The sequence below is a fragment of the Phasianus colchicus genome, chromosome 14, assembly GCF_987193195.1.
Source record: "Phasianus colchicus chromosome 14, bPhaCol1.hap1.1, whole genome shotgun sequence".
NCBI lineage: Eukaryota > Metazoa > Chordata > Aves > Galliformes > Phasianidae > Phasianus > Phasianus colchicus.
This window is the reverse complement of record NC_143449.1, coordinates 15,809,797-15,837,796: the sequence shown is the minus strand read 5'-3', so window position 1 is coordinate 15,837,796 and position 28,000 is coordinate 15,809,797. Positions and strand designations below refer to the sequence as shown.

Genomic DNA, 28,000 nt, shown 5'->3' with positions numbered 1-28,000 from the left:
GCTACGGCTGCGGCCTCGCTCGGGGCCGCCTCCGAAAGGCGCTGCCCGGGGAAGCGGGAGCTGTCGCCTCGGCTCATGCTGCCTTCGCTCCTCCAGACTGGAAGATGAGGCTGCTAGCGGCCGGCCTCCTGCTGCTGGCCCCTCTTTGTGCCGCTTTCTACCTGCCCGGCTTGGCGCCCGTCAGCTTCTGTGACGACGACAAGGAGAGCGAGGGCTGCAAGGTGAGAGCCCTGACGGGAGGGCCCGGCACGGTGCTCCCCGCTGCCCGCGGGCACCGAGCGGGGCTGCGTGCCGCCCGAGGGTCGCTCTGCTTACTGCGTGCCGCCCTCTCAGGAGACAGCCTTGCCTTCGGGGCGGAACGCCGCGCCGGCTCCTTCCCCGGGCGCAGCCGGCGGTGGCCGTGGGGCAGCGTTCCCCGCTCCCGCTTCGTTTTGCGGTCGGTGCCGGGGATCCTTCGCCAATCCTCCCTTCCTTATTGCAGGCCCAGCGCCGCGGCCGGGCTCTGTCAGAAGCGTGTAACTGCCCTGCGATAACTTCTGGCAGCTCCTGCCAGCCGGCTGCGCGTTTCGTGCTGGCTGTGCGTCTGCTTTCGCAGGTTTGGGTTTTTCACGCTTCATTTCTTCATTGCAGTCGCTGATTGAGCTCTTTGTGAACAGACTGGACTCAGTTGAATCAGTTCTGCCCTATGAGTACGACGCGTAAGTACATCCCAGTGTGTGCTTGGAAATGTGCTTTCTGTTCTTAGTGCCGTGGTACAGCTCGTGTCGCAGTGAGCATTGCATGTACCGGTGAGTTCTTCTAAGGTGCTTTCTGTTGGAGCTGAAATTTAGATTTAGTATCAACTCTTTGCCACATCTGAAAGCCCTTCCTACATGTGAAGCTTAGGAAGACAGCATCTTTGTGTTCCTTCTTTGTGGAAAATGAAGTAAATTTGAAGACAAGCCGTTATTATTTTACCTGCAGCCATCAAAGCTTTGTATCTAATTCTTGTTTTGTTTTGTTTTACTTTGATTTTTATTATCGCTGGTGAATACTGTAATTTTTTTTTTATGAAGGCAGGTAATAGGTCTTCTAAAACTGATATGCAATCAAAGATTCTTAGTTTTGTTCTCAAGCATATAGAAAAGAGAAATTTGTCACTGTTGTATGTCACACTGCACTGCTGAAGTCTTGCACTGTGGGGAGGGACTGTAGCAGCAAAGCCACAAAGTAGCTCAGAAAGCCAACAGTGTCTTTATTTGCATTAAACTTTACCAAGGGCAAGGTAGTTAGGCCCACGTATTGAGGAAGAAGTACATATTCAGCAGATATATGAATTTCCTTTTTTTTTTTTTTGTCACTGCTACCCATATTTAAGTAACAGACACTCAGAATAGCTTTATCTTCTCCCTTATGTTCAGCTGTATCAGACTATATTGAGTTGAAAAGAATTGGTTAGTGGCATTTGGCAGTGTGGTGTGTTAATAATGACGATACTTACCTTCCTTGGAACTTGATTCACATTAAATGCTCATTGTAAAGATTCTTTTGGGAATGGAGAAGGGGAGAAGTAGTAATTTTTCTGGTTTTTTTTTTTGCAGAAGAGTGGGCAATTTGTGGCATAGGCTTTATTTTTTCTTAATGTGAAACATGCTATTGTTAAAATTGCCATTTGGAAAGAGTGTTTGGACTAAAAGCCTTGCATTTTGCTAAATGTACTGTAGCTAGGAAAGATCTTGTTTCAAACTGATAGCAAAATAGAAGTGTTTCTAAATAGTATCTGTGAAGGCACTCAAATTTTTGTTAACAATGGCTGACTTATTGAAGGAAGCACAAAGCTGCCACGTTAAGAACAGAAATGAATAAGTTATTTTAGGCTATTATTTACAATTATATGTTCATTAAAAATTAAAGGTAACCTTTTCACCCTTTTTCCAGTTTTGACTTCTGTCAAGATAAGGAAGAGAAAAGACCATCAGAAAATCTTGGGCAAGTGCTGTTTGGGGAGAGAATAGCATCATCTCCTTATAAGGTTATTTTATACCTTAAATGTGATCCTGGTTTAATTGGAGTGCTGCATTTTTGAGGACTATAATCCATAGGCATAGGTTAAGGGTTAATAACTGTGTGTTGTTATTGTTTATTTCTCTGTTTAAACTTGACATTGTTTTTGTAATAAAAACAAACAAAAATTCTTACCCCAAGGGCATCTTAGGGTGGCTAACTGAAGTTAGGATGCTGAGCCAGCAATCGCTCTTCTTTACCATTCTTTTGTGACAGAGGAATCTAGAAACTATAAGTAACGTTAGATGATAGGAAATCGTTTGTTTTCAAACTATAATGTTGGAGGCTGTTAACGGCTGGTTCAGGACCTGTTTCAGGTACAGCTTGTTTGTGCTGTCAGGAAACTTCCAGAGTAGGAATAAAAGCCAAGTTGGGGCTCGTTCCTGGATTTTTCCTGCTTGTGTGCACTTAACATCTGTTGTCTAAAATAAAACCTTTCATTTTTGACACGTCATTTGTCTATGAAGTCCTCAGTAAAATAAAGATATACAAGTGTTCTGTAAATTAGGTATGCATTGCTTTTCTGTCTTGTGTACAGCATTAGCAATGACTTAAAAGTAGCATCTGTTAAATACTGGCCGGTCAATTTGGGGAAATTACTGGTAGTAAAGGAGATATGGTCCAACCGTGGCTCTTAATGCTTCAAAGCTCTGTGCTGTTCAACTGCAGTTTCCAAATTGAGAATTCCTGATGAAGCTGAAAACTGAACTATGATTTTGTGTGAGTGTTTCTAGATAATCCAAATCCCCACAAAACAATGAGGCAGCAGAGTTTGAGCCTACTGCTGCTCAGTCACTGGGGACCTAGCCACTTCTTTTCATAGAACTCTTAGGGAAATGATGCCTCCTCCCTTGTGTAAGCTGTTCCTGGAAACCTCCTCTTCCTTGGTTTTCTCAGCTAGTACAGTTTCAAGTCTTAAAACTGCTGGCCACATGAAGCTTTTAAATGTGAAGCATGTGTTATTTGGGTTTGATACTCATAGAGCAGGTCAAGTATTGTAACGATTATTCTTTTTGAAATGGCTATTCAGTATGAGAATTAAAAATGCCCTACTGTTTGTTAGCACTTAAGCCTTGATCATGTTAGAATTTTGTGTCATGGTTTTAATTAAGTGTATTAGCTCAGCAAAACAGGTAAATCCTAACTAGGTTAGGCATGTTATTGTTTGGTGGAATCTGTTCTTGACGTACAGATACTGTGCAACCTGTTGTATTTTTGACAACGTTGTCTGATAACTCAATCATAATGTGGAAAACACAGCTAGAATTAACGTGGAATATTCAGAAAAGGTATAGTTAAGTCTGATGTAGCAGATGATGAAATTATCAAAATAAAACAAACTAGTAGAGAAAAAAGCAATCATTTCCTCCTAATGTTCAAATTTTGATTCTCAAGGTTTATTTGAAGGTAATTTCTCTGGCTTGTTATAGACATTTCTGGCACTTTCAGAATGCTGGCTCTGGATGTACAAAACTCTTGAAAAATTGGTTAAAGCTACTGTATGGGAAATTGTGGTTTGGAAACTTTTATAGCAAGGAGGTGAACTATTTTAAAGAAGCTGGCTTTATGTGGGGAAAAAAAAAAAAGACGAGAGGTTTTTTGAAGCAAAATCTAAATTACTCTTTTTGTGTATTTCCATATCAGTTCACTTTTAAGAAGCAGGAAACATGTAAGAAAGTTTGTACGAGGTCTTATGACCCAGAAAACAGTGCTGATAAAAGCAAGCTGGCTTTTTTGAAGAAAGGAATGCAGCTGAATTATCAACATCACTGGTAAGCTGAGATATGTTTGATCTTTTTTTTTCTGTTCAGTTTTTAGCATAATGTTATCTATATTCTAAGTGATTGCTTTCTTCCTTTTTCTATCTGATTGTTGTCCTCTACTGTGCATCTTTTAATGCAGAGTTTTTAATAGCGTACATGTGTGTGATAAATGTCAGTGTGAATAAAGTGCAAGGACTTGTTCTTTGATTATTTCTGTCTAGGATTATTGATAACATGCCTGTGACATGGTGCTATGATGTGGAGGATGGACAAAAATTCTGTAATCCAGGATTCCCAATAGGATGTTTCGTTACTCCAGATGGTAGAGTTAAAGATGCTTGTGTTATAAATGTAAGTAATGAAACTTTGTCTTTATCGTAATAGATCTAATTTCATTTGAAGTTTTATTTCTGAGCATTGTTTTCCTGAAAAAAAAAAAAAAACAGGTATCCTTCCTGAATGCTTTTTCTATGCACAGCATCTCAGTTATGTAACTGTCCAAAAATATTTGAGTGGGTTTTTTATCATTATACGTGAGGCTGTCTTACTGACAAAAAGCCTTAGAAAACTTGGAGATTTTGTTGTTGAAATTTCATATGTATCCATCCTCATACCTATTAATTGTGCCAGTGCAACTTAAAGTTGTGTCTGTGTGCAAGACCTTCTTTTTATCAATTTCACGCAGAAGCTTTCTAGTGGAGATCTAGAAATGAGCAGTGTTGTAGTTGTAAAAGTTATGCCTACCACAGATTACAAGCTAAATATGTCAGGATTTTTTTCCCAAATGGCTGGAAGATGACACTGTGATAGAAGAACTATATTCACAACAGTTTGAAATGTGTCACTCATTATGGGAGTTGTATGGTGAACTAATACCTTTAGGTATAATAGTGATTGAGTTTTACTTCTCCTAATGTGGAAGACCACACTGTTCTCAGTGAGAATCTGCTGTGGCTGTGCTCTGCCACATACCTGCTGTTTGCAGATAGTGCATCTGTGTACTTGTATTTAGCAGAATTCATGCACTTTTGAAAGTGGTGCATTTATCATGAGTGTTCAGTTAATTCTGTCTACAGCTGGATTCCAACTGGGTTACTCCTCTAGCTCCATACACTTCTGAAAATGGTCAGTGACTTGAATAATTCGTTGTAGTTAGGTGTTCAACTCTATTACTTCATGATATTATACTGTAGTTTATGGAGAGAGTAGTTTTATATTGATTTAATAATGGTGTATGTTGTCTTGGAAGCTATGTGATACATGACAAAGTCAGCAATTTAAATGAAAATCTTTTCTTGGAAGAAGAGTCTTCATACATAATTGGCAATGGTTGAATTTCTTAATGAGTACTTGGGACTTTGTAGGGTGTGTTGTGAAATACTGCACATGTACTCTGTGCTAGCTGTTGCTGTGGATGCTCTGTAGCTAATATAGCTGCCATACTCAGCCTCAATTATAGAATGTAGATTCCCATTGCAATGAGAATGTTGCACTGCGTAGCACTAGATAAAAGAATTGTTACATGGGCAAGTAAGAACATGGCACAGTGGACATAACTGTAATCTGGGCTGTGTTGGGGAGTATCATCTTCTAGAAATATACCCAAATAACTATTCCAGGAGATGTAATTATTTCTATTAAATGGAACAGAGAAGAAGCTGTTATAACGCAGTGGCAGAACTATGATTAATCCTCACGTTTATGTTGCTAACATTACTGCCTCAAGTGTTACTTTGAAATAGAAAGAAAAGATAAAAATATAGGGTTAGGGTATGATGCAGGTGTGATTCTGGTCTTCTCCTTTGAGTGAAAGATGAAGTATCTGGATAACTTTAGCTCAATACACTTCAATATTATTGTTGGGAGGGGCAGGAGAGGTATGTTGTATAGCAATTGGAGAATGTCTGATTTACAAAAGAAGAAAGGAACTCTTAAACTTCAAAATTCAACCAGAAATCTATCATCTTGGTCCCTTAGTTCAAGTTCTAATTGAAGATTTCTAAACAGTATACTTTTTAGAAGAAAACTCAAGTCAACTTGAATTGACTCTGGTATGTATCATCTGTGATTTTTTTTTTTTTTTTAATATGAACTTTATGCAGTTCTTCATAATTCCAAATTCTGGAAGGGTATGAATAGCAGAAAAGCTACCTTTCATTTTCAGTAGCTATTAGAAGAAGAACCTGGTTGATCAGCTTCAGTAGCTGGAGTGTTTTCCAAGAAGGTTTTATACTGTAGGAAGTGCAGTCATGAATCTAAATTACGTATAACTGATTAACATTTTTGAACTTGTTTTGGCAGCTTTTTATGGCAACTACAAAAAGGTGGCAGATGCTTTTAAAATCCTATTAGCAGTATGTTATGCTTTAACTGTTACATTAGTTCTTATATAAATAACATGTTACTACATAGTATATAAGAAAATGCATAAATGTTTTCTACAAGCATGCAGGCCAATGTGAGTGCTTACGGTCTTTCCTACTCCTCTGTTGGACATAATCTTATTCTGAAGTTCATGACTGCATTGCGCCCTCTGCTGTTGACAGTTTTTTAATCTCTATGTTATTTTGTAGTCAGAGTTTAACAAGAAGAACACTTTCTACCTCTTCAACCATGTTGATATAACAATCATGTACCATAGTGGGAAGGATGAAAACTGGCCTGGTGCAAGACTGGTAATGGCACGACTGAGACCACAAAGGTAATTCTGCATTAAAGCTGCAAAATTTAGTGCTAGGGATGCCTAACAGTAGTTTTAAGCTTAGAAATGGTTCTTGGTGTCAGTAAGATCTGAGGAACTGATTAGATGCTGAACTGTGGTGAAGTTTTCATAATACTAGTTCACAGCTGGAACTGTTTGCAGAGAGCAGTTCTGTGACTGCAAATATCACAGAACTTGACTTTTCAGATGTTCAGCGAAGTCCCTCTTGAATGGAAGAACTGCATATGTGGAGTCTTATAACCTGAAATAAATAACAGAAGAATTCTCATGTTTATAGTGATTTGCATCTGATTGTTGATTTGTTTCAAAATGCGTGCTTTCAAATACGTGAGAAATATCTGTTAATTAAGTGATGGTTTCCTATGTCACCTCTTATTTTTTGCTGCATTGCCTCCTAAACATACTAAATACATATTAGTATTTGTACAGTTATGTTTTTTCCCATGTTAGTTTGGATAGTGAGGTATGGGTGAAATGTCAAGTTAATACTGTCATCCAAAGTGGCAAAAATATCTAAGACTAACTTATCTTCCTAAATAGCAGCTTTTTAGATTCTGTTGACCAGAGTTGAGATGCAAGAATTCAGAGAAATAGGCTGAAGCAATTACTTTGGCCTCTTGTCAGTCTGTACTTATCAATATTTGAGAACTGCAGACTGCTCGTCCTATTTTTCTCCAGAGATTAAGTGCATACTTTAATTATGAGACTACAACTTCTCAAATCATGCAGGCATGTGTAGTGCAGTGTGATTTAGATAGAGTTCATCTTGTCCTGTTGCAAAGATATGGTGTATATTTAGTGAACTAGACTTCCTGTGCAAGTTTGTTCTTCCATTTTTCTCTGTTCCTGGGTGGCAGTGAGAACATTGTACCAACCATCTCCATTTTTGATGAATGCTTTATCTGTTGTATCCTAAATGGTTGTAAAGAAAGAATACTTGTTTGTTCACTTGTGATGGAGACCACAAGGGGGCAGAATTAGGTTGCATGTAACCTTAATTTTGTCATTCTGACCTGATAAAAACCTGTCCTAATTACCTAAAAATTCACTCTTAATAGTAGAGCAGATGTGATTGTATTTTATTTAACTATTTTTTTTCTTTAGCTACAAACACACGGATGAAAACAACCTGAGCTGTGAAGGTCCACCTATGGAGATTCCTGGAGAATTCTCCAACAAACTGAATTTGATCTATACTTACTCAGTGACGTTTGAAGTAAGTATTGAATCTGTTGTACAAATACATAATTCCTGAGAAGAACAAAATTGAAACAAGTAGGTAATGTGTTAGCAGCCATAACTGGGTACTGTAAATTCCCTGAGGATCATCTTGTGAAGCAGTTTTCCCAGAACCTATTAAGGTTTCCATTACTGTAATTTAAGTGATGCTTGGAACGCGTAAAGCCTTTTTCCCCCCCACTGTCATCCAGTTTCAGGTAGAAAACTGGATCTTTTTTTTGTAAACTATATCTGTATTTTAGTAAATTGGACAGCATGATTCCCAAATAATTATGGTCATTCAGGATTCTGATGGTCAGATGATATCTTCAAACTTTAACTGTAGTCTTTGCTCTCTTATTGAGAACCAGCTCTTTTGGTTTTAGAAAACAAATGAAAATACGTAGATTTTGGTTTTGTTCTATTAGTAACAGGTTGTATTACAACTGGAGGAGTTGTATTCCTTGATGTATGCTCTATGTTTTCAATTAGGTTTGTGTGAGTCTCACGTTAAAGAAATGTCTATATAGAGTTTGGGGACTTATGTTTTAAGTATTTATTGAGTGTATCACGAGGCTGTTTTTCTAGTGGGGTTGCAGTTTTGTGTTGTTTTGCTGTGCTTTTATTTTCACTTCTTGTTTGTTTTGAGTGGGTTGCCATTCGTCTTTTACAGTATTGTGCTTTATTCAGTCTGCTGCAACTTAGGCAGGAGGTCACACTTTCTTGAGACTGTGTTATTTACCCCAGCATAGAAAGTGAGCCTCCTGTAGGGCAGCTATTTCAAATCTTGGTGCCTCAGTTCCAGTCTGTCCTAAAAGCATGGTTTTTCTTCTGTTTTGGGCTCTGATCTTAAATGATTTGGTTTCAGACCACCAGCTTATTTTGCATAGCTAGTTGAATGGCCATCATATGGCAACAGCTTTCGTTGTACCAAATTGAGTTTGATTTGAACCGGTGACCCTGAGGCGCTAGGCTCTATATCCTCTTACTTTTCCCTTGAGTCTCTAAATCCTCCTTAAACTCTCTGATTTTACTACATGAATGAGCCTCCTATATATTAACATTTTTTGTTTAAATTTTGATGATGAATTGCAACGTAGGATTGCAATATGAGTTTTATCCGTTTATTCACACAATGTGTTAAGCATTTGGGCTGTCTTTTCTCTTTTTTGGCAGCATAGAGCAGGTAAAGCTTAACTGCTGCTGATTCAGACGCTTCCAGCAGATGGCATTCAAGGCACTTCAAAATTAAGTTTTCTGTGTTATTCATTAGTCTAGATTTGGAATGAAATAATAACTGCTTATTTTGAAACTTCAACAATTAAAGTATATTCAGAAGGAGAATATTCGTTGGTGAAGAGTATTTTAAAAAGAGAACATTAGTTTCAGTAAGTTTAACTACCTAAATAGGTAAAATGCGTAAATAATTAATGATCCTTTTTTGATATGACAGCTGATTATGAGAAAGCTGTGGTGTTGAATTCTTTGCAGTAGGCCAGATATTCAGCTTTAGATGTGTGAAAGGTATGTGTGGTTGACTCACTTGTTTTGTACACTCATGTGCTGAGCAATTTGACACTCAAGTAAGAAACTTTAGGTCTGGTAAATCTGTCCAAACTAGCTGTGAGCTACTGATAGCTGCTGATATAGGTTGTGCTGGTGAGGAATAACTTGTAGCAATTACAGCTAGTTAGTTGTATTGGTGTAGTTTGTTTTGCACCATTCTTGAACCAGGACGTGAAATGTGTTGAACAAAGTTGATGTTTCAGGTGTGTGCTATGTTGGGAATACCTTGAGGTGATGACATGGGTGTTTTTCAGCTTGGGAACTGCAGGCAGCTATGTACCAAATCATGGAAAGATGAAGCTTCAGTTTAAGGTAGAATGCACGGATGGGAGATTTCAATAAGATTGTTTGAAAAGCTCAAGAGATAAAAAAGAACTAATTCAATAGGTAGGTCTAACATCCAAGGTGTACTCTGAGCTTAGATATTATTGCTGAATGGAGAATTTGTGGAAGAGATTTTGTCTTCCTTCTCAGAACCTGCAACAAACTTGTTTCTATTAACTGCTATTTAATGTCTTCATAGGAAAAGAACAATATTAAATGGGCTTCCAGATGGGACTACATCTTGGAGTCTATGCCGCACACAAACATCCAGTGGTTTAGGTAAGATTTGCATTTATTCATTGAACAACCTTGCAGGGGAACAGAAAAGGCTTCTGGAGATATACAACTTTTGCTGTAGTAAAACAAAATCTGTTAGCCTTCAGGCGAGTTAAAGTTTCTTGTTTTCATATGCATAGTAACTTATCAATCTTGCATCTCTTGGGACCAACTGTAGTATTGCATTTCACCAAAGGAATGCACCATTAGCGTCCAAAAGGAAAGCAGCCTCTATGGGCTTAGTTCATTCTGTGAAACTTTTGAGAAGCTGCTGCTCTGCAGCATTCTTACTGTTACTGTCTTGGCTTTCTCCATCTGTGAAGTGAGAGGTATGTATGTGTACTGCATGTGTTGTACTCAGCAGCTAAATAAAGTAGAAAGAAGGGCTTCTTTTATGAGGAAAAGAGATATATTGAGTAAGTAAATAACTTATATTGAAATGTTAAAGTGTTTGAAAAGGCTGATTGTATTAAATATGTATCCACAAATTATTTACTGTTGTAAATGGAGATTTAATTTGTTCATAATGGCTTTGATTGATTGGTAACTTCCAAATCTGCTTTGAGAGCTGTAGCTGTTTCACTGGGAAAATAACTTTGGCAATATGTAAGAAGGTGGTGAAATGCAATATGTCTGTTTTGAGAATTAACATCATAAAATGTTATCCTTGCTTCTGTCTCCTATGAAGTCATGAAAATATAAAACTTAAAACAGTTTATCATATCTGGGCAGGAAAGAACGGAATGGTTTAGGTTACATCTGAGTATGTAAGACTACTCCTTGGACTTGAGCTGTGTTTGGGGTTTTGAATTGGGGGTGCATGTCCTGAAGTCTGAGTAAGTAAACTGAAAGTTTGGCTTTTTCTTTATCTCCAGTATAATGAATTCCCTTGTAATTGTTCTCTTCTTATCCGGCATGGTGGCTATGATCATTTTGAGGACTCTTCATAAAGATATTGCAAGATATAACCAAATTGACTCTTCTGTGAGTAAGATTCACATTTTTTTATATGAGCACGTTTTGTGGCAATAGGCTATCTATCAGCTAGCTTTGAATACAATCTGAAGAGATGCATAACTATCAAGAATTTATACATGTGTTTATATATATGTTGGGGTTAAAAATAGCTTTATTGCTTTTTTTTCTCAAAGCAGGAAGAAATGGACAGATGTGACAGTCTTATTCCTTGGATGTCATTTGGTAAACTTGTGATGTGCAAGGACAAACTCAACAAAGTAAAGCTGTTGTCTGCTTTTTTTTTTTCCCCACAGTAAACCAATAGCCACAGTATACAGTGCAGACATTGAAAAGCTGAAGGAAGGTGTTCTTGCAGTGACTCATCATCAAGAGGTTTCAATTGCTTTTGGGTGGCTGCATTTTGGAGTCAGCCTGAACACACAGCCAGCAGTATGATGCTGATGTGAGCAGCCATATGTTACTTACATAATCCTCATCACTAGAAATACTCAGAAGCCATTTGGACATGATTCTGGGCAACCTGCTTTCTGTGGCCCATTTTCAGTAGATGGGGGTGATCAAGATTACTTCTGGAGTTCCCTTCCAACTTCAACCAGTCAGTGATCCTGACTATGGTAACCTGGGGTTACACCAAATATTCCTTCTCAGTGCAGCCTATGTTCAGTAGTATTAGATGGCTTTAGTGTAAGTGCTGCATGTAATTGTTGCAGGCACATGCATAGCACAGAAACAAAAATTTTGCTATGTTCTTGATGTGTTTTCCCTCTGAGCATTCATTTTAAAGTCTGAAAAGCCAAATTTGAGAAGATCACAGATATTTTTACTGATAGGTGTCTTCTCCCTCTTTTATAAGAAATCAAGCTTAAAAACTGTAGCTGCCAGGTATTGTCCCCATATGAAGCTGCATTAAAAAGCTCAGTTATTGTAACTTTTCTAGTTCCAGAGTGGTTTGTAGTGATTTGTAGTTTAGTTTGTTCAGAAAGTGGGTGTGATAGCATTTGACTTGTGAAATTTAGGATGTTTGTGGTCTAAATTTCATGAGAAATACTATTGTATGCAAGGGGAAATAAATAGTATTATAAAATATATAAATACTATTGTAGGCAAGGGAAATCCTTTGAAAATAACTTTATCAGATGATTATAGCAAAAAGCAAAAATAGAGTGAAATCAATGTGAGGACTGGTGGTTATCTTCCGAAATATTACAGGAGAGATTCTTATTAACATAGGCTAACATAAATTGGTATCTGCAAGTCAAAGATGAGGAATAATGTCATATACTACAAAGATTGTAGTTACTGTCTATCTTGTTAAAGAAATACTTTAAAAGACACAAAAATGTTTCATATTGAAACTAAAACATCTTAGAGTACTTCTTTTCTTCTGTGTGTTTTTGATATTTAATATCTTATGTTAATGCAAATACAGGCAGCAGTCAAAGTGGACGATTTTTCAGCATTTTTTCAACTGCTCATTTTGTGAAGCTCTTGTTTGATCTCTCAATTAAGTCATGTTCAGTATCTTATAACGTGTTGTCTTTGTTAGTTGGTCATTCTTAAAGCGATGGAGTTGTGGAAGTGTGATCAGTTTTTATGGATGACAGCAGGAATAAGTGTGACTTTCAAAAAAAAAAAAAATCCCTTTTTTTTTTTTCAACCATTTGTAAGAGACTTAACAATCTGCTGTAGTTCAAGGAACTGATTTTAGAAAGGTGTGAAGTAATAGTACAGGAGAAGACCAAGGCTGATGAAGCTGCAGTGAAGGAAATTAGCATCTCACACACTGTGAACGTTAGTGGTTCCAATTGAAGAGAGAAATGTGTGACCCTGTGATTATAGTTCTAGTATGTGTGTTTAATGTTCAGTTAAAACCAACTGGCACTAACTTTGTGTGATGTAGATTTAGTGAGACATAACGTTAATGAAGTATTTAGTCTAGAGAACTGTGTGCAGTACTTTTTGGGTTGAATGAAAGCCGTATTAGGAAGAGACTGATCTACTTCAGTCATTGTGGTTATGTGGTTTTATTTTTGTTTCTCTGAAGGCAGGTATTTGTTTTTAGCAGCTTCAGTGAAAAGCAGAACTGACTGAGAATCTGCCGTGCCATCCATACGTTCACCTCTGTCAGTGGAACAAAAAATGTTTGTGCTTGCCCCTAGCGAGTCTAGGAGGCAGACTTTCTGCTGGAGTACAGGGAACAGACCACTTAATCCTTTTCAGTATTGTCATTGAGACTGATATGCTTTAAAATGAAAAGTGAGAGGGAGGAGGAAAAAAAAAAAAAGTTTGAACTAGATTGGAATGGTATAACTGAAGTTAAATTGAATGCTTTGTTTTGGTTTAAACTTAGAATGATGTTACTTGATTTGGCTAATTACATTTTGTTTTTTCTCACTCTGAGGATTATCCTGCTTTTTTTCTTTCAATGAAGCATTAGGGGGTTAAAAAATCGATGGGTTATGGATCAGATGTAATTAGTCTGTCTTTAGTACTGAACTGGAAGTTAATCAAACCTTAAAGATGTATTTCACATCTTGCTTGTGTAATTCCCTACTGTGTTATGTATCTTTGCTAAAGACATTGTTGATTTTGTACAGGAAGATGCCCAAGAGGAATTTGGCTGGAAGCTGGTTCACGGAGATGTGTTTAGACCTCCAAGGAAGGGAATGTTGCTGTCTGTCTTCTTGGGTCAAGGAACACAAATTTTCATTATGACTTTTATTACTCTGTGTAAGTAACTAGCTTATTAAGGTGATGTGTTTGCAGCACAATAGTGTAAGAAAGTTTTCAAACAAATGTTAGAAGCTTTCTTTTGGAAGTTCATCCTGTTGTAGGTGATACTGTTCAAAATGTCTTGGTACCTGGGCTACTTCATAGTCTTTGTGACTGCAGAATTGAATCTTCACTGTTAGATATTGCTTTTTAAAACAAACAAAAGCCAACCAAAAGCAGTTCATCATGGTGTAAATTATCCAAGGATCCAGTGTTGCAAGTTCAAAGACACATAATCAAAGCTTTAATATTCTCAGAATGTTTTTTATCTAATATGTTTGACACAACAGCCTGCAGCCATGTAGAAATAAGAGCTAGAATGCATGCCAATGAAATAATTCTGACACAACATTGAGATAATGACGGCCTGCCATAAATAGCTAGACAGATACATGACACTGGTACCTCTCACAAGTCAGTGCTTTATTATGTTATCTATAAAGTAGGTTATAATTCCTTTTTTTACTGTACCAAAGAACTGGGAAGTATATGGATATTTATTACAAAAGGAGGATTTTTCAAACTTCACTCTTTTTTATTTTTTTCTTCCCTAGACACAATGATCTACCAGTGCTGCCAGGGATCTGCTCCTTTTTTTTTTCATTATGTGATGCTCCAAAAATGATATCAAGTTAAATATTTATTTCCTGAGGGATTTGTCCCTCATTATTGATCACAGTTTTTGTAACTTAACTTCAGTAGTTTCTTGTGCAATTGGAGTGGTGTTGAAAGAAATGAAGGGTAGAGAAAATCCTTTTTCTGCCAAAACCTAAAACTTTCTACTAGAGATCATGGAGAAACTTCTTTTGCGAGGATCTCAATTCGTTGGCCTTAATAATTAGTTTGGACTTGGACAACTTTTCTTTAATAGGTTTATTTTCAAGGCAATTGACATGTTATCCATCATGGTGGCTGAGTACTTTTTAAGAATTTCAAGCAACTAATTTGGTCTTATATCTTCATATGTATTTCTAATTGGAAAGGCAAACAAACCACAACCCTTAGCGTTGTCAAAGTTTTTGGCTTCTCCAGACTTAAAGTTCTCACGTTCTTTATGCCACATACTAAACTTATTTTATTACTTATCACTCATGAATAGTGGCCACGTGTGTTTGCAGCAGGTAGGAGTGTAGGATGTTGAACAGACTTCTTCAAGCTGCAATTTAGTTCAAGTTCATTCATCCCTATGTGGAGTTCTGTTTTTTAGTCTTCTGGCTATGACACAGTTTCCCTTTGAAAGATAAGGTGCTTTGTAATTAAAAAAAAAAAAAAAAACATTGACGGTAGGGGTACAGTCATATAATGGAATATTTGAGAGCTTGTACACAATCATCCTTTGAATATTTGCAGGTCTTTGTTGTGATATATTTTACAGGGGGATTTAATGTGTCAAAAATGTCTGAATGTTTTTTGTATCTTTAGTCCTAGCTTGCCTTGGTTTTCTTTCTCCTGCCAACCGTGGTGCTTTGATGACCTGTGCAGTCGTACTGTGGGTCTTACTAGGAACTCCAGCTGGTTATGTGTCTGCTAGAATGTACAAGAGTAAGTACAAGCATTTGTTTAATGTGGCACAGCAGGTTAAACTCAGAATTGCTGGGCTTATATAAACTTCACACTGGATGATGTCTCAGACGGTAAACCTGCTTCTTTGTGCCGTGTTACAGAACAGATGGAAAAAAGTCTGCATCTTGAAATTGTTTTTACTTTTTTCCCTCAGCATTTAGAGGCGAGAAGTGGAAGACAAATGTTTTGCTTACAGCTCTGCTTTGCCCTGGGTTAGTATTGTTACCCCTTGTTTTTTTCCTTGATCCTTAATTCTAAATGAACACTTATTTCTGTACTCCTGTAGCATAAATGCTTTAGCTCACAGAGCTAGAAGTTGTTTTAGTTTTTGTTTTGAGGCCCACTCCAAGAGCAAGTTCAGGATATAGAAATGGTGAAATGCATGGAATATCCTATCCATCTCTTGTTACAAATGCAGAAATAACATCTGATTGTATTGTACTGCTTTAGTTGGTCTTGGAGTTCTTGTGAGTGACCTGTTGCAAAATGTTGCTGAGGAAGTTATTATTGGCAATAGAGCTCTGCCTTTAATAGCTAACAAACCTTAAACCAAAACAGATCTAATAATCTGGAGAAGCTTATTAAGCTTCTGAATAATGAGAGTGCAGAGATTCTCTTAAACTGCTTATAATTTTTTGAAACTGAACATTACCTCACATTACGTGTATTTATGAGATTGCTGTGATGTATATCATACTGTGATCAGTGCTGTTGTGCTTGGGAAGAGGGACAGCACTTCTGCCTTTTGTTTTCTCATAGTTTGGAAGACCTTTTGAGGATTAAGTCAGTGAAGAAAGGGAATATAATTTATTTTGTGAGTCTTCTGTATTTCACTGATGCATCTTTGGCTGCATGCAGTACAAATGTCTTTGGCAAAGGTTGAGGAGAATGTTAGAAGTCATTTCTTAAGGTATTTTGGAAAAAAAAAAACAGAAAACCAACAGAATAAAATATGAATTGGTAATGTAATGGAATTGAAGTAATGTAAAATTTCATCAGATGAAATGTGATGCATTTGTTAACAACTGAGTGTAGTATTTTTTTGTGAGGAAATCTTGTTTCTAAACAAAATGGGCTTCAGTCTCCCTGCTGTCATTTAGATATTATCTGGAGAGAGAAGAATTTATCAGTGGAAGAAATATCATGCTGATCATTTAAACTCTCAAATAAATTAAGTTTCACAGAGGAAGTAAAATGATTGGAGATGGTAAAATAGGAACAGATGTCTTGATTATGCTATGCTAGTTCATGAATTTGCATAATATCATAAACAGCCTAGGGCATTTACAGTCTCAATAGACTGATGGGAGTTCATATATGCAGTATTTTTCTCTAACTTTGGAGGGGGTAAGTGGAGTCTGTATTACAAGTGTTGGCAGATTATAAGGCTATCAAGACTCCTAAAATGGATTTGATTTTTATTTCTTAATGAACAAGATGCTTATATCACAGGTAACTTGGGTGTGCTTATTTAACAAGTCTATTTCCTCAATTTCAACAAGCATAAGCTTTCACCTAGGAAGAAAGCAGCCTGATTATTAATCTAATTCCCTCTTCCTCCTTCCTTTTTTTTTTAATTAAATACAACAGAGTATGCGTGTTCACTTAAGGGCAGCATAGATTCTGCCTAAGAAACTGTTCTTCATTGAAATCCAGAGAGCAGTGTGTTTCACTATTTCACTAGAGCCCTTTCTTTTGGATCTGCTATGATAAATCTCTGGATTCATAGGCAGTGGAAATTCAAACAGGCTATGGGGCTCTCCTGCAGAACATTTTGATTATTTTCACAATGGGATGTTGGAAGTCTTCAACATACTTCTTGTAGTTGTTTTCCCAAGATAAGGCAGATGCATTTAATTTGGCAGGAAAGAACAGGTCTGGAGATATGTCACAACTGGTGATTTCTTTGTTTAACTACTTCAGATCTGTGGGCTGCTTAACTGTACAGCTTCATGAGGTGTCAGTACAAAGATTCTTGTTAGAAGGAAGAGTCCATCCTTCTGATGCCGTGTTGCTGTGACATGTGCTGTGGCACGATGTGTTTGTTGTGAGACTGACATGGCCTTCTAAATATGAGATTTTTCTATCACTGAGTATGTATTTTTAGAGAGAAATTAGTGAAAGAACTAACATAAAGGAATTAAAAGACTGGCCATAGTAGAGAAGTGATTCAGATAAGTTTTTATTTTATTGTTTAACATACTGTGAGTATAGAGTTTTATAATAGAATCTTTTTGTTGCTTTGTGGTTTTGTGTGGAATCTTTCTTTAAATGATGGCTTTACCATAGATGTTTGCATTAGAGGCATTGAATGTTGCAAGTGTTTTTAAAAACTGCAGCATTGCTGAAAGTAACTAAGGCTGTTAGATAATGAAAGACTGTATTAGGAAAAAATGAATGTTGGTTCTGGCAAATATTGTAATTGTTTTGTTTTCAGTACTAGGTATTTATTGATACATTATTATTCCAGAATATTTTGATGTATTTACTGATCTTTTTTTTTTTTTTTTTTAGGATTGTCTTTGCTGATTTCTTCATTATGAACCTTATTCTGTGGGTGAAAGGATCTTCAGCTGCCATCCCTTTTGGTACTTTGGTTGCTATCCTAGCCATGTGGTTTGGAATTTCAGTCCCACTGACCTTTATCGGTGCATATTTTGGCTTCAAAGAGAAGGTAGGGCTCTTAGCATGTACTTTAGAAATAGGTCTGCCTTTTGCATCTGAACCACTGAATCCCTAGTGCAAGAAACAAGGCCTTACAATTGTGAAATGTTTGTTTCTGATGATTTTAAAACTGTACATGCATGCTCATAAAGTTACACCAAACTTTTTTTCTGACCATTCTTTAGAGTCAGAATTTGCTAGTGCTCACGTGGAAATCTCAGCTGCCTGTTGTATTTCAGAGTAGTTCAGTCTGTACTTCAGCAGTTTGAGACAATGCCAAAGAGTTATTATTTCTATTAGCAATTGAACAAGTTATTTTCTTCCTGTTCTGACTGGCCAAATAACCAATAGCTGGAGTGTCTAAAGAATGCGTGTACATTTTTTGGTAACGGTACATGATAGGTGTGTAGGTTGTTTTTTTTTAGATTTAGTAACTTGTGATGGTTTATGGCCAAAAATAACTAAAATTTAAGTTAATCTTCAGGTATTGTATACTAGGGGAAAGTAATCTTATTTATGAAGTAACAATTTATCTTTTAATCACATTAATTTCATTCAAAGCCTATTGAACACCCAGTTCGTACAAACCAGATTCCTCGCCAAATCCCGGAGCAGTCCTTTTTCACAAAACCTCTGCCTGGTATCATAATGGGGGGCATCTTACCCTTTGGCTGCATTTTCATTCAACTCTTCTTCATTCTGAATAGCATTTGGTGAGTATCACTTTTTTTTGCTATTCTAGTTATACTGATTTAATAATATACTGATTTAATATGCCCGAGGTTTGAACATCCCAAACCACTGAATATGAGGAATAGAAGATTCTTCATTTTTTTTATCTTCTTGCAGACTTTTTGGAATCTCCAGAATCTGTATTTTTTTTCTCCTCCATAAACTAAAAAATTACAAAACTGGTTGTGTTGATAAGTGTAATGTGTGAAATTAGAGTTCCTTGTCCTGTCACAACAGACCCTGCTAAATGCAAGCATGAAGGACTTGATAATTAACAGAGCACATTCAAGCAAAGAAAGTAAAGATCATAGGAACTGGCCAATAGACAGAGTTTTCCCTGTGGTAGTTTTTTGTTTGGTTATACTTATGGGTTTATATGGCCATGTAACTTCAGAACTTCAACCAAAAATGATACTCATTTATTTCTTTTAGGTCGCATCAAATGTACTACATGTTTGGTTTCTTGTTCCTAGTTTTTATAATTCTTCTAATTACGTGTTCTGAGGCTACAGTTCTGCTGTGCTACTTCCATCTTTGTGCAGAGGTAAGAAGTTTCAATGTAGCTAACACTTTTCAGCTGGAATATATTAGAGGGTTGAATACTCTCATATGCTGTGGTATGCTGGACTCTGCAAATGAAGACAGTCCTCAACGTATTTATCCTAGCCACTCCTCTGAAATGTATCTTTTGCTTCAAAATGTTGGAGTAGTTTTTCCAGTAGTTCTGTGGCTGTCATTATAAACTGTGCTGCCTTTATTGGCACAGGTGTTTCTGCAAGTACATGGATGTCAGCACTAGCTGTCTGTTTCTGTTCATAAATCGGAGACTGCTACAGAAACTTGTCAGGCAAGGCTTCAGCCTTCATTTGATGCTAGTGTTTGACTTGGTAGTAGAAGAATTTTCACTTACCTGAGACAGCATAGATAAGGTCTTTATTTTATGCCACCATTTGCAGTAGTTAAGCACAGATTAACAGCCTTGATCCTTGAACAACTTAATGTTCATGGTTGAAGCAGTACAGCTGACTTTGAAAAAGGAAATGTTTTGGAAAAGGAAATGCTGGAAATGTTTTGGATTTACCTTTCGGATAATCACATTTATTAAATAAAACGAGGTTTTTTCAACTAACTTCCTTATTTTCTGTTTTCTATGTGATGTCTCTTATTGAAAGGTTTATTGTTTCTTGCAGGATTATCATTGGTGGTGGAGGTCGTTCTTGACAAGCAGCTTTACAGCTGTTTATCTTTTTATCTATGCAGTTCATTACTTCTTCTCTAAACTCCAGATAACAGGAACTGCTAGCACCATCTTATACTTTGGTTACACAATGATCATGGTCTTGATTTTTTTCCTTTTCACAGGTGAGTACAGTACTCAAAACTAATGCAAGAATTTCATTATTTGTTGTAAACTTCACCTGGCATTTCTCATTTCAGTCTGAAACTTAATTCAGTCAGTGTTACTTTTGTATCACTCTGTGCAGTGTTACAGCACGTCATAATGAGATATCCATTTAGGTTTTTTGTCTAACTTGAAATTACTTTTATTTATAGTGCAATTTACCTTCATTATATATTAGCAGTGAGCTCAAACCATTGCATTTTCAGACAGCTATTCTTGTTCACTTGTTCGTAAATACCAAGGGTATTTGAGTGAGCTCTAGTTAGGTGGCATTACCTGCTGAGTTGTACCCTTTTTTAATGGCAGGAATGGACCTTGCTTGGCAGAACCTAAGGCTCTTATTTTTAGTAGTCCAGCTTCTGTTTCCTGATGCTATTCGAGCAGACTAAGTGCCTTCTACATAATTACTCCATTATTCATAATCATGTGGCTCAAACTATAATTTTGAGGCTGATACGACCTGTGCCAGTTCTACCATGTGAAATTAGAAGCACTTTGAAGCTTCTATTCATCAGGAGTGTTTTATGTTGGTGTTACTCATACTGCTGCTGTTACATTTGGAGTTCTAATACACTAGATATTGGTATCGCTCAGCTTCAGGTAGTAAAGTACTGCAGTGATAAAACTAAATAAAATGCTAGTTCATGTATCATAGGTTGTTCATAAAGCCTTTATGTTCATTCCTAAGACTGAAGAAGGGGGGAAAAAAAAAGGTCCTTGGGGACCATCATGCCATCCATGTTGTTACTTAACATCTACCTGCTCGTTGAAACCATGCTATCTGTTGCATCCCTTGATGCATTTTAGAAAAGAATGGCTAAAGTAAGTAATGAAAGTAAGTCTTAACATCAGACTTTGCTAGGTCAGCAGTGAGAAGGACCTCCCTGCTTCTGCCTTTAATACTGATTTAGTGTGTCAAGCAAAAAAAAAAAAACAAAAAAAAAACAAAAAACCAAACAAAACACTGAAGAAAATTTCTTTATTTCTTTTCATGATGATAATTGGCACTTATTCCTAGATTTTTATCATTGTTGTTATTTAGTTGTGCCTTTCTTCTAATGAAAGTCAAAGAAGCTTTTTTTTTTTAAGAGGACTTAATTCTTCTAATTTTTAATTATCAGAGGGCAAACATAAAAGTTGGCGTATTGCCAGTTAAAATCCTGCTTAAATCCTGGCTGAACAGACAAGCTCCAGATGTCCTCTATAATATATATATTAAAAACAAAACAACAGAAAAAACCCTGTAGTCTGAAATGTTTTAATTACTTTTAAACTAAAGCAATATGTTAATGTGTCTGGGTTTTAGTGTAGGTTAGTTGCTGTTCTGCCAATTTCAATTTCACTTACAAGATGCAAATTGGTAGAATTAAAAATATCCCTTTCATATATAAAATGATAATTGAAACTGTCATGGCAGCTGCTGAAATGGTATTAAAAGCTTCAGATGTGCTGATCCTGGAGTTCTTCATGTGAAGGCCAGTGAGGCCCCAGAAGTGCAATAATAAATGGTACTGCTGTTTAATGCTGTGCTGCTGTCCTTGTGGCAGTGCTCTTTGTTTAGAACTGTGCTAACAGTGATGGTGCTGTGTTTGTAGTTCATAAGGAAAGCAGCTGCAGGGGTGCACTTACACTTTTTAAAGCTATAGAACACTCAGTAGAAAGGTGAAGATGTATTACATACAAACCTTCCACTAATGTAAAATGCTGTGCTAAGTTTCATTCCTGTATTTAGTTTGATAGCTGGTGTTTGGGCTGACGTGAGCTGCTACAGGTAGATGACTCAAAGTTAGGAGTTTTCTGCTTTATTTTTTAAAACATTCCTTGATAGCACTTGCTTTGGAACATAAGGGTTTAGTGCTTCTCAAGTTTATAGAGGTCTGATTACTAATAAATTTCCTACACTTTAGTAATAACACTCTTCATATATGTATGTTTCCAAAATGGGACTTTGAACTGTCCCACTTAAGTTAGCAGTAGGTATTTTGGTGTCCTGTGTTCTTGCATATTAGATCTCAATGTCTGTGACAGAAATATAAAGGGCAGTGCTAATACCTCCTGCATGGCAGTGTGTTATGTTACTGTGAACATCACATAAAGGATCATAGTGAATAACGAAATAGGATCTGAATGCTTGTGTGGCAACAGCAACAGTAATATAGTCCAACTGGTGGAAAACTAACAATTAATGTGCACACCCAAAGAGAAGACAATTTGATTTTATGTACAAAGTGCAGCTAATCTTTCAAGAAGTAATAAGTATGGTTAATGGGGATAGCTACATGATTACATGCATTTTATGCTAGGAGACAAAAAAATGCTGATTGTAGTCAGAGCGTGTTGCTTTAGTGACCTCTATTTTTGAACATCGTTTTCACTTGTGAGTTAATGCCATTTTCAAAATTGAGTTTTGATCTTCTGGGTAGATTGTGTTTAGAATCCGAGATTCTGAAGCAGCCACCACTGTGCAGTGATTGAAACCAGTATGATACAGAGAGCTTTTAAGGTACATAAGAAGTATCAGCCAAGTGCAGGGTGCTTTTCTGTTTGCTTTCTTACAATCTGTTCGTGCTTTGAATTCCTTTTTCTTCATTAAACAATAAAGCTGGAAGAAATGAATAGAGCAGAGAAGTCTGCCTAATGTATTTAGGCGTTATTCTGTGGAATAATCCTTGTTTTTTAATATGGAATTTAAACTAGTTTACTAATAACCTTTCCTTACCCAGTTAGATACCAGCTTTTGGACTTCTTTCTGAGTATAAGAAAACTGTTGGTTAGAGTACACATACCACTGTCTTCAACAGGACCCAACTGGAGACCAAAAACTCAAAAAACAACAGATGCCAGGATCTCTAGTATAAGTATAAATGGATGTATTGGACACAGTTAAAACTGAAGAACCTAGTTGTGAAGATGTCTTGAGTAGTTTCTCCAGCCAAGAAACTGCTTTGCACGAGTAAGATCTTCTGGCTCTGCTTTCCTTGGATGAACAGTTATGTACTGTGGGCTGCAGTGCTCTAGGATGGCATCAGTTTCCTAGACTAGGAAGGGTTGTTTAGAAAGGCAGAATCTTAAAAAACAAAAGTCACTCACTCACTTGGGAAAAAAATAAAGGTTTACCCTGCAAAAGTAAGTTCTTAAATGTATGCTATTCAGCTGTTTTTTCATGTTATTGAAGCCACTGAGTACTTAGGACTGGTTGAAGTAATCATTATCCACAACATTAAATGGTCGTGTTGGTTTAGAACAGGTTTTACTGTCTCAGTGGGAGAACAGGTGTCACACTCAGTATCTTTGTGCTGTGATGTTTGATAGATGTGCATATTAAAGCTGTAAAAACCTTACAATGGAAAGGAGTTTAGACCAATCGTAAAGTAACTTTAGAGGTTACTTCTTTGAACTAATTTTTTTGAAAGTTTTTAATGTTAGAATTTAACAACTTTAAAGAAAAAAAGCTGTATATCTCTTCTCTGTCATGTTCATTGATGTGTGTCAGTGAAGCAGCAAGCTGGAGAGGTGTGCTTTTTGTTGATAGTGCCTCAAGACTTCAGTTTCAGTTTGAGTGTGTTTGAAAGAAAAAATGTACGCAGGATGCTTGAGTGATTACAGCTTATCTAAGTAGGCCTGCTATTCTAATGAGAGAAGCATAATTTAAGTGAGGATTGGATTATTTTGGTGCAGGATATGCTTAGAAATATTCTCAAGATTGAAGAGCTTTGTATGTTTTTTAAGAAATACATTTCAAACGTTGCTACTTTAAATGGCAAGGTTGTATTTTAAGTAATACAACTAGCAGTGGCCATTTTAGTGGGTCAAGCTGCAGTTATGGGCAATAGCTTGTATGCTTACCTGTGTTTTAAGATTCACTTGGTCGAAGTATTTCAGGCAAAAGAGGAATCTGAGAACCTGCTGTGTGATTCAGCATTGTGCTATAGATCCAGTGTGTTGGTTGTTATGTTTTTGTTTTTGGATAGAGTTCTAAAGTTTGTAACAAATAGCATATTTGTGAAGTGGACTAAAATAGAGAAGACATTCTGGCTTGAATTTTTTAAGTAAACCAATCTAGTTCAGAGTTGTTGTTCTTCAATCATTACTCATTTGCACATCCCTTTCTGATTGGGATGTTTGTACTCTTTTGGAAAACTGGAAACCTTTTGACAAAATTTGTGGACCTGTTTAGTGGATTCACAAGCACCTGTAGGTCTGAGATGGGGGGAAAAGACCCGGATTTCAGTGGAACCAGGCACTGTGCTGCCTACATTCTTCCAAAAAAGGTTAAGCTTTTCATTTCAGTAACATAAGCAACGCTGTAGGTAAAACAACAGTACATAGAAACATTATAAATAAATGTTTCTTTACCTTATGTCTGCTTCTGTCCATCAGTATTGATTCTGTAGTACCAACACCATTGTGTACTGACCTCATTCTTTGTACCCTCCCATGTTAATGAGGAAAAAAAAAACCTGTGATCACTAAAAACTCACCCAGTTGACTTGCTGTGATTAATTCTCGAAGTCCTCAGTTGGATTCTTGAGGTGGATATCAACCTCACTGTGATTCTGTCAGCACCTTTCAAACCATTCTGATCTCCAGGTATTAAGGGAAGAAATCTTTTGACTGGTGATGGAGTTTGGTGCTTTGTTTTGAAGTTTTGAGTCTATGGGTTTCAGCTGTATAAGATGTGCTTGTCTTTGGGAAGGAAGAAGAAATTATTGTCCTGCTACCCCCTAACGATAGATGTAGGACTAAAGAATTGTGAAAGTAACGACAGAAGGAAATTCAGCTGACAAAGAAGGTAGTGAGTATGTAAGGCTGTATCTTGGATTGCAGGTCTAACCTTTCTTCCTTGAGTTTGTAAGTTCATGGTTCAAATGTGATGTCTGACAAACATTGCCACTTATCTCTTGTGTTAGAAACAGACTTAGGCTGTTTCCAGTATGTTGGCAAAATTTCTGATCAAGTTTAAAAAAAGAAGTGGGGGGTATTTGGTCTTTGATTTGCTAAACAGACCTTTTCAAGAGGGAAATTGAAGATCAGTGTTACTGAAAACTGCGAAAATCTGTTTATAGATGAAGTGCTTGTTCACAGTATGGAGTCTGCTGTGAATGAGACTGTGATTTTTAGAAAGCTGATGTATTGGAAAGATTCAGAGTGACAAGGATCATCAGAGGAAGGAGCTATGGATTTAGAGTGTGTTCCCATATTAAGTTATGGCACACTCAGAAAACTGGTAAATCTCATTGTTGTATTGAAATTACACAGTTTTCTTAAGATATTATAATTTGGTTCTAGAATAGCAGATAGATTTTAAGGTACATCATCTGTTAAACATTTGGAAGAAACATTGCTTTCAAAGCCATAGGAGGCTCAAAGTGGACTATATTATAAAAACAGCTAGAAAGCAGATGCTGACAACCATTACTGGAAAAAAACATGAGAGTAAGGCTTAGAGTAACAGTGCTGATATTGGAGTATTGGACACAGTAGGAAGGATTGGGAATTGACCATAAACTGCAAAGACTTTGCAATGTCAGGCCTACAAAGGAATTAAATTCCTTCTGAGGTTGGTGTCTGATCTCCTATCAAGAGCAGTAAATCTGCTGTCACCTACTGTTTCAGAGGATGATAACTGCAAGCTTGGAGGAAAAGGGTAATCTATGGCACATAATAATAGGCTGTCAGAAAGCCTTTAACTGCAATATACATGGTAGCATGAAGGACACAAGAATTGGTGTATAGATAATAAGCATCCAAAGACAGATTTCTCATTTACCTCATGCATAGATGCGACCTGAAAGACAGAAAATGTAATGAATGTAGAAGAGACAAATGCCTAATAATGAAGCTCCTATTTAGTACATAAGTCTCGATGAAATAATGGGAAAGGTTGGAGCTGATATTAAACATGGGCTGTAGTAGTAAAAAAAAAAAAAAAAAAAAAAAAAAAAAAAAATGAATGTAAGAGTGCTGGAGCTGAATGCATCATCTTGCAAGTAGTGCAAGATGTAGCTGGTAAGGTTGTCATGGGACTGGTGTACAGACCTTACTTTTTTTTCTGGTAAAGATTAGTATTTGTGTGAATGTTTTCCTGTAGGTAAAAGTGTGATAAATGGTGTCTCACTTAATGTAGAGGCTCAGGACTTAATTATATGGAAGTCAGTACTGTTTCTTACTCTGTACTCTGGAAACTCAAGCCATAGGACTTGACATATGCGCTAAAGTGCTTGCAGGAGGGTTGGGTGTTGTCTTTGGTGTTCACTATTAGGTTGGATGACTAAGGAACTGGGTTGGTAAGAAATTGAGGAAGGTTATACCAAGCCAGACCACAGGTCTGCTCCACAAGCATCCTAACAGCAGTATTCTCAAGCAGGGATGTGAGAACAGAACATGTATGTTAGTGGTACTTTTCCCCAGCCTCTCATCAGCTGTGGCTTAAGGGCTTTTTTAACACTAAAAGTGATGTAAGTAATAGTCTTTGGATTTCTTTATTTATTAATTTGTTCAGTTGCCTGAAATGTTGTGTGTTGTGGTATCCATTGGTATACAGTGACCTGTGGTAAGCAAATCCATAGTTTGAATATTTTACGTAAAATTGTTCATTTTGGTTTGTTTGCTACTGCTGGTTCTGTTTGGTGCTTTCTCCCAGCTGCAGTGCTTTAGTGTTAGGATATACAGAGCATGGAGGTCACTGTTCTTTAGAGTCAATAGAACACAATGAACAGAAAACCAGACCAGGTAACTTTCTCTCATGTCGTGTTTTGAAAGGTGGCTGTGAGCTGCTGTAAACCTCAAAACCAGAATGACTTCAGGTAGATGCTAACTTTACTTGTGTATAAAATTTGGTTTCTTAAATGGTGCTTGCGTGCCTGCTAGCGGTGACAGCATCACCACCTTCAATGTATTATCAAGTTGTCTTTGATCTAAATCAAGAATTTAAACTAGGGATGAATGTGTATTGTTGAATTTAACAAGTATGTTATCTGGGATGGTTAGCTGGATTACAATGTTATGTTCTGTCCTGCTGGGAGATACTTGTTAGACCTTTTTCTTTCAGCATAGACCGGAGGATAAACTAACTTCTTTCACTTTCTCATTTTAGGGACTATTGGATTTTTCGCCTGCTTCTGGTTTGTAAGTAAGATTTACAGTGTTGTGAAAGTGGACTGAAAAGCTTCAAAGTGTCTTTTGAACATATCTCCCTTGCTGTTTGATAATTTTTTTTACCATGTATTGAGAAACATGCTGTGTAGTTCTAATTTGTAAAAGCAAAGAGCAGACTACAGCATAAAATACAGGCTTTCATGGAAGGAAATGGCATCACTGGAAAAATGTTTACATCACAATACTCCTGGAACGTGTTAATTCTAATCATCCTAAAAATTGTATCCAAAATTTGATTTAGAACAAGTAAAAATCCTATGAACTAGTTTATTTCAGAAATGAGTGCATTATGCAGTCCTCCAGCAGAAATTTCTTGGTGTTTTTTTTTTTTTGTTACCTCTCTTGATTTCCAGTTATATACCATCAAAGCACAGGACTATCAAGTAATTCAATGTAAAATGTGAATTTTTAACTTAACTATGATTGTACATATTATCCTGCACCTTCTTTACGACTAGATATCTTCTTACAAATGTACATGCATTTAGTGTAACGTAGACTTTATTAAAAATACCGACACTGGTTTTTGTTCAAATAAAACTGTACAACTCCACTTGGCTTGTTTCTTTTCATGTTAATTAGGCCTTTGCTGTTTGAACAAGGATTGCATTAGCTTGACCCACTGATAGCTCTCCACTTTGTGTTGCTTGTAAACAGTTTGACTGTGACTTTCATGTGCTATTTTTCTTGTGTGGGTGGAAATTGTGCAAGCAGAAGGACTGGTAGGTCACTTGAATCCATAATTCTAGGATGGCAAGAGGCTTCTGGAGCTGCTGTGCTTCATCTGTGTGCTTACTCTTCCTCCAGTACTCTTCCTCC

The 28,000-nt window shown here is 36.9% G+C and overlaps 1 protein-coding gene across 1 annotated transcript; it reads left to right on the top strand.

Annotated features, from left to right (window-relative positions):
* On the top strand, positions 1–27,734 carry LOC116229647 (transmembrane 9 superfamily member 2-like). Its single transcript, XM_031594265.2, has 17 exons — positions 1–221; positions 631–698; positions 1,918–2,011; positions 3,688–3,815; positions 4,028–4,157; positions 6,380–6,507; positions 7,633–7,744; positions 9,836–9,915; positions 10,788–10,896; positions 13,488–13,620; positions 15,085–15,204; positions 15,380–15,437; positions 17,740–17,899; positions 18,451–18,602; positions 19,054–19,165; positions 19,812–19,983; positions 27,120–27,734. The coding sequence occupies exons 1-17, from the start codon at positions 105–107 to the stop codon at positions 27,185–27,187; spliced, it is 1,941 nt and encodes a 646-aa protein (XP_031450125.1). The 5' UTR covers positions 1–104; the 3' UTR covers positions 27,188–27,734.
* The last annotated feature ends 266 nt before the right edge of the window (positions 27,735–28,000 follow it).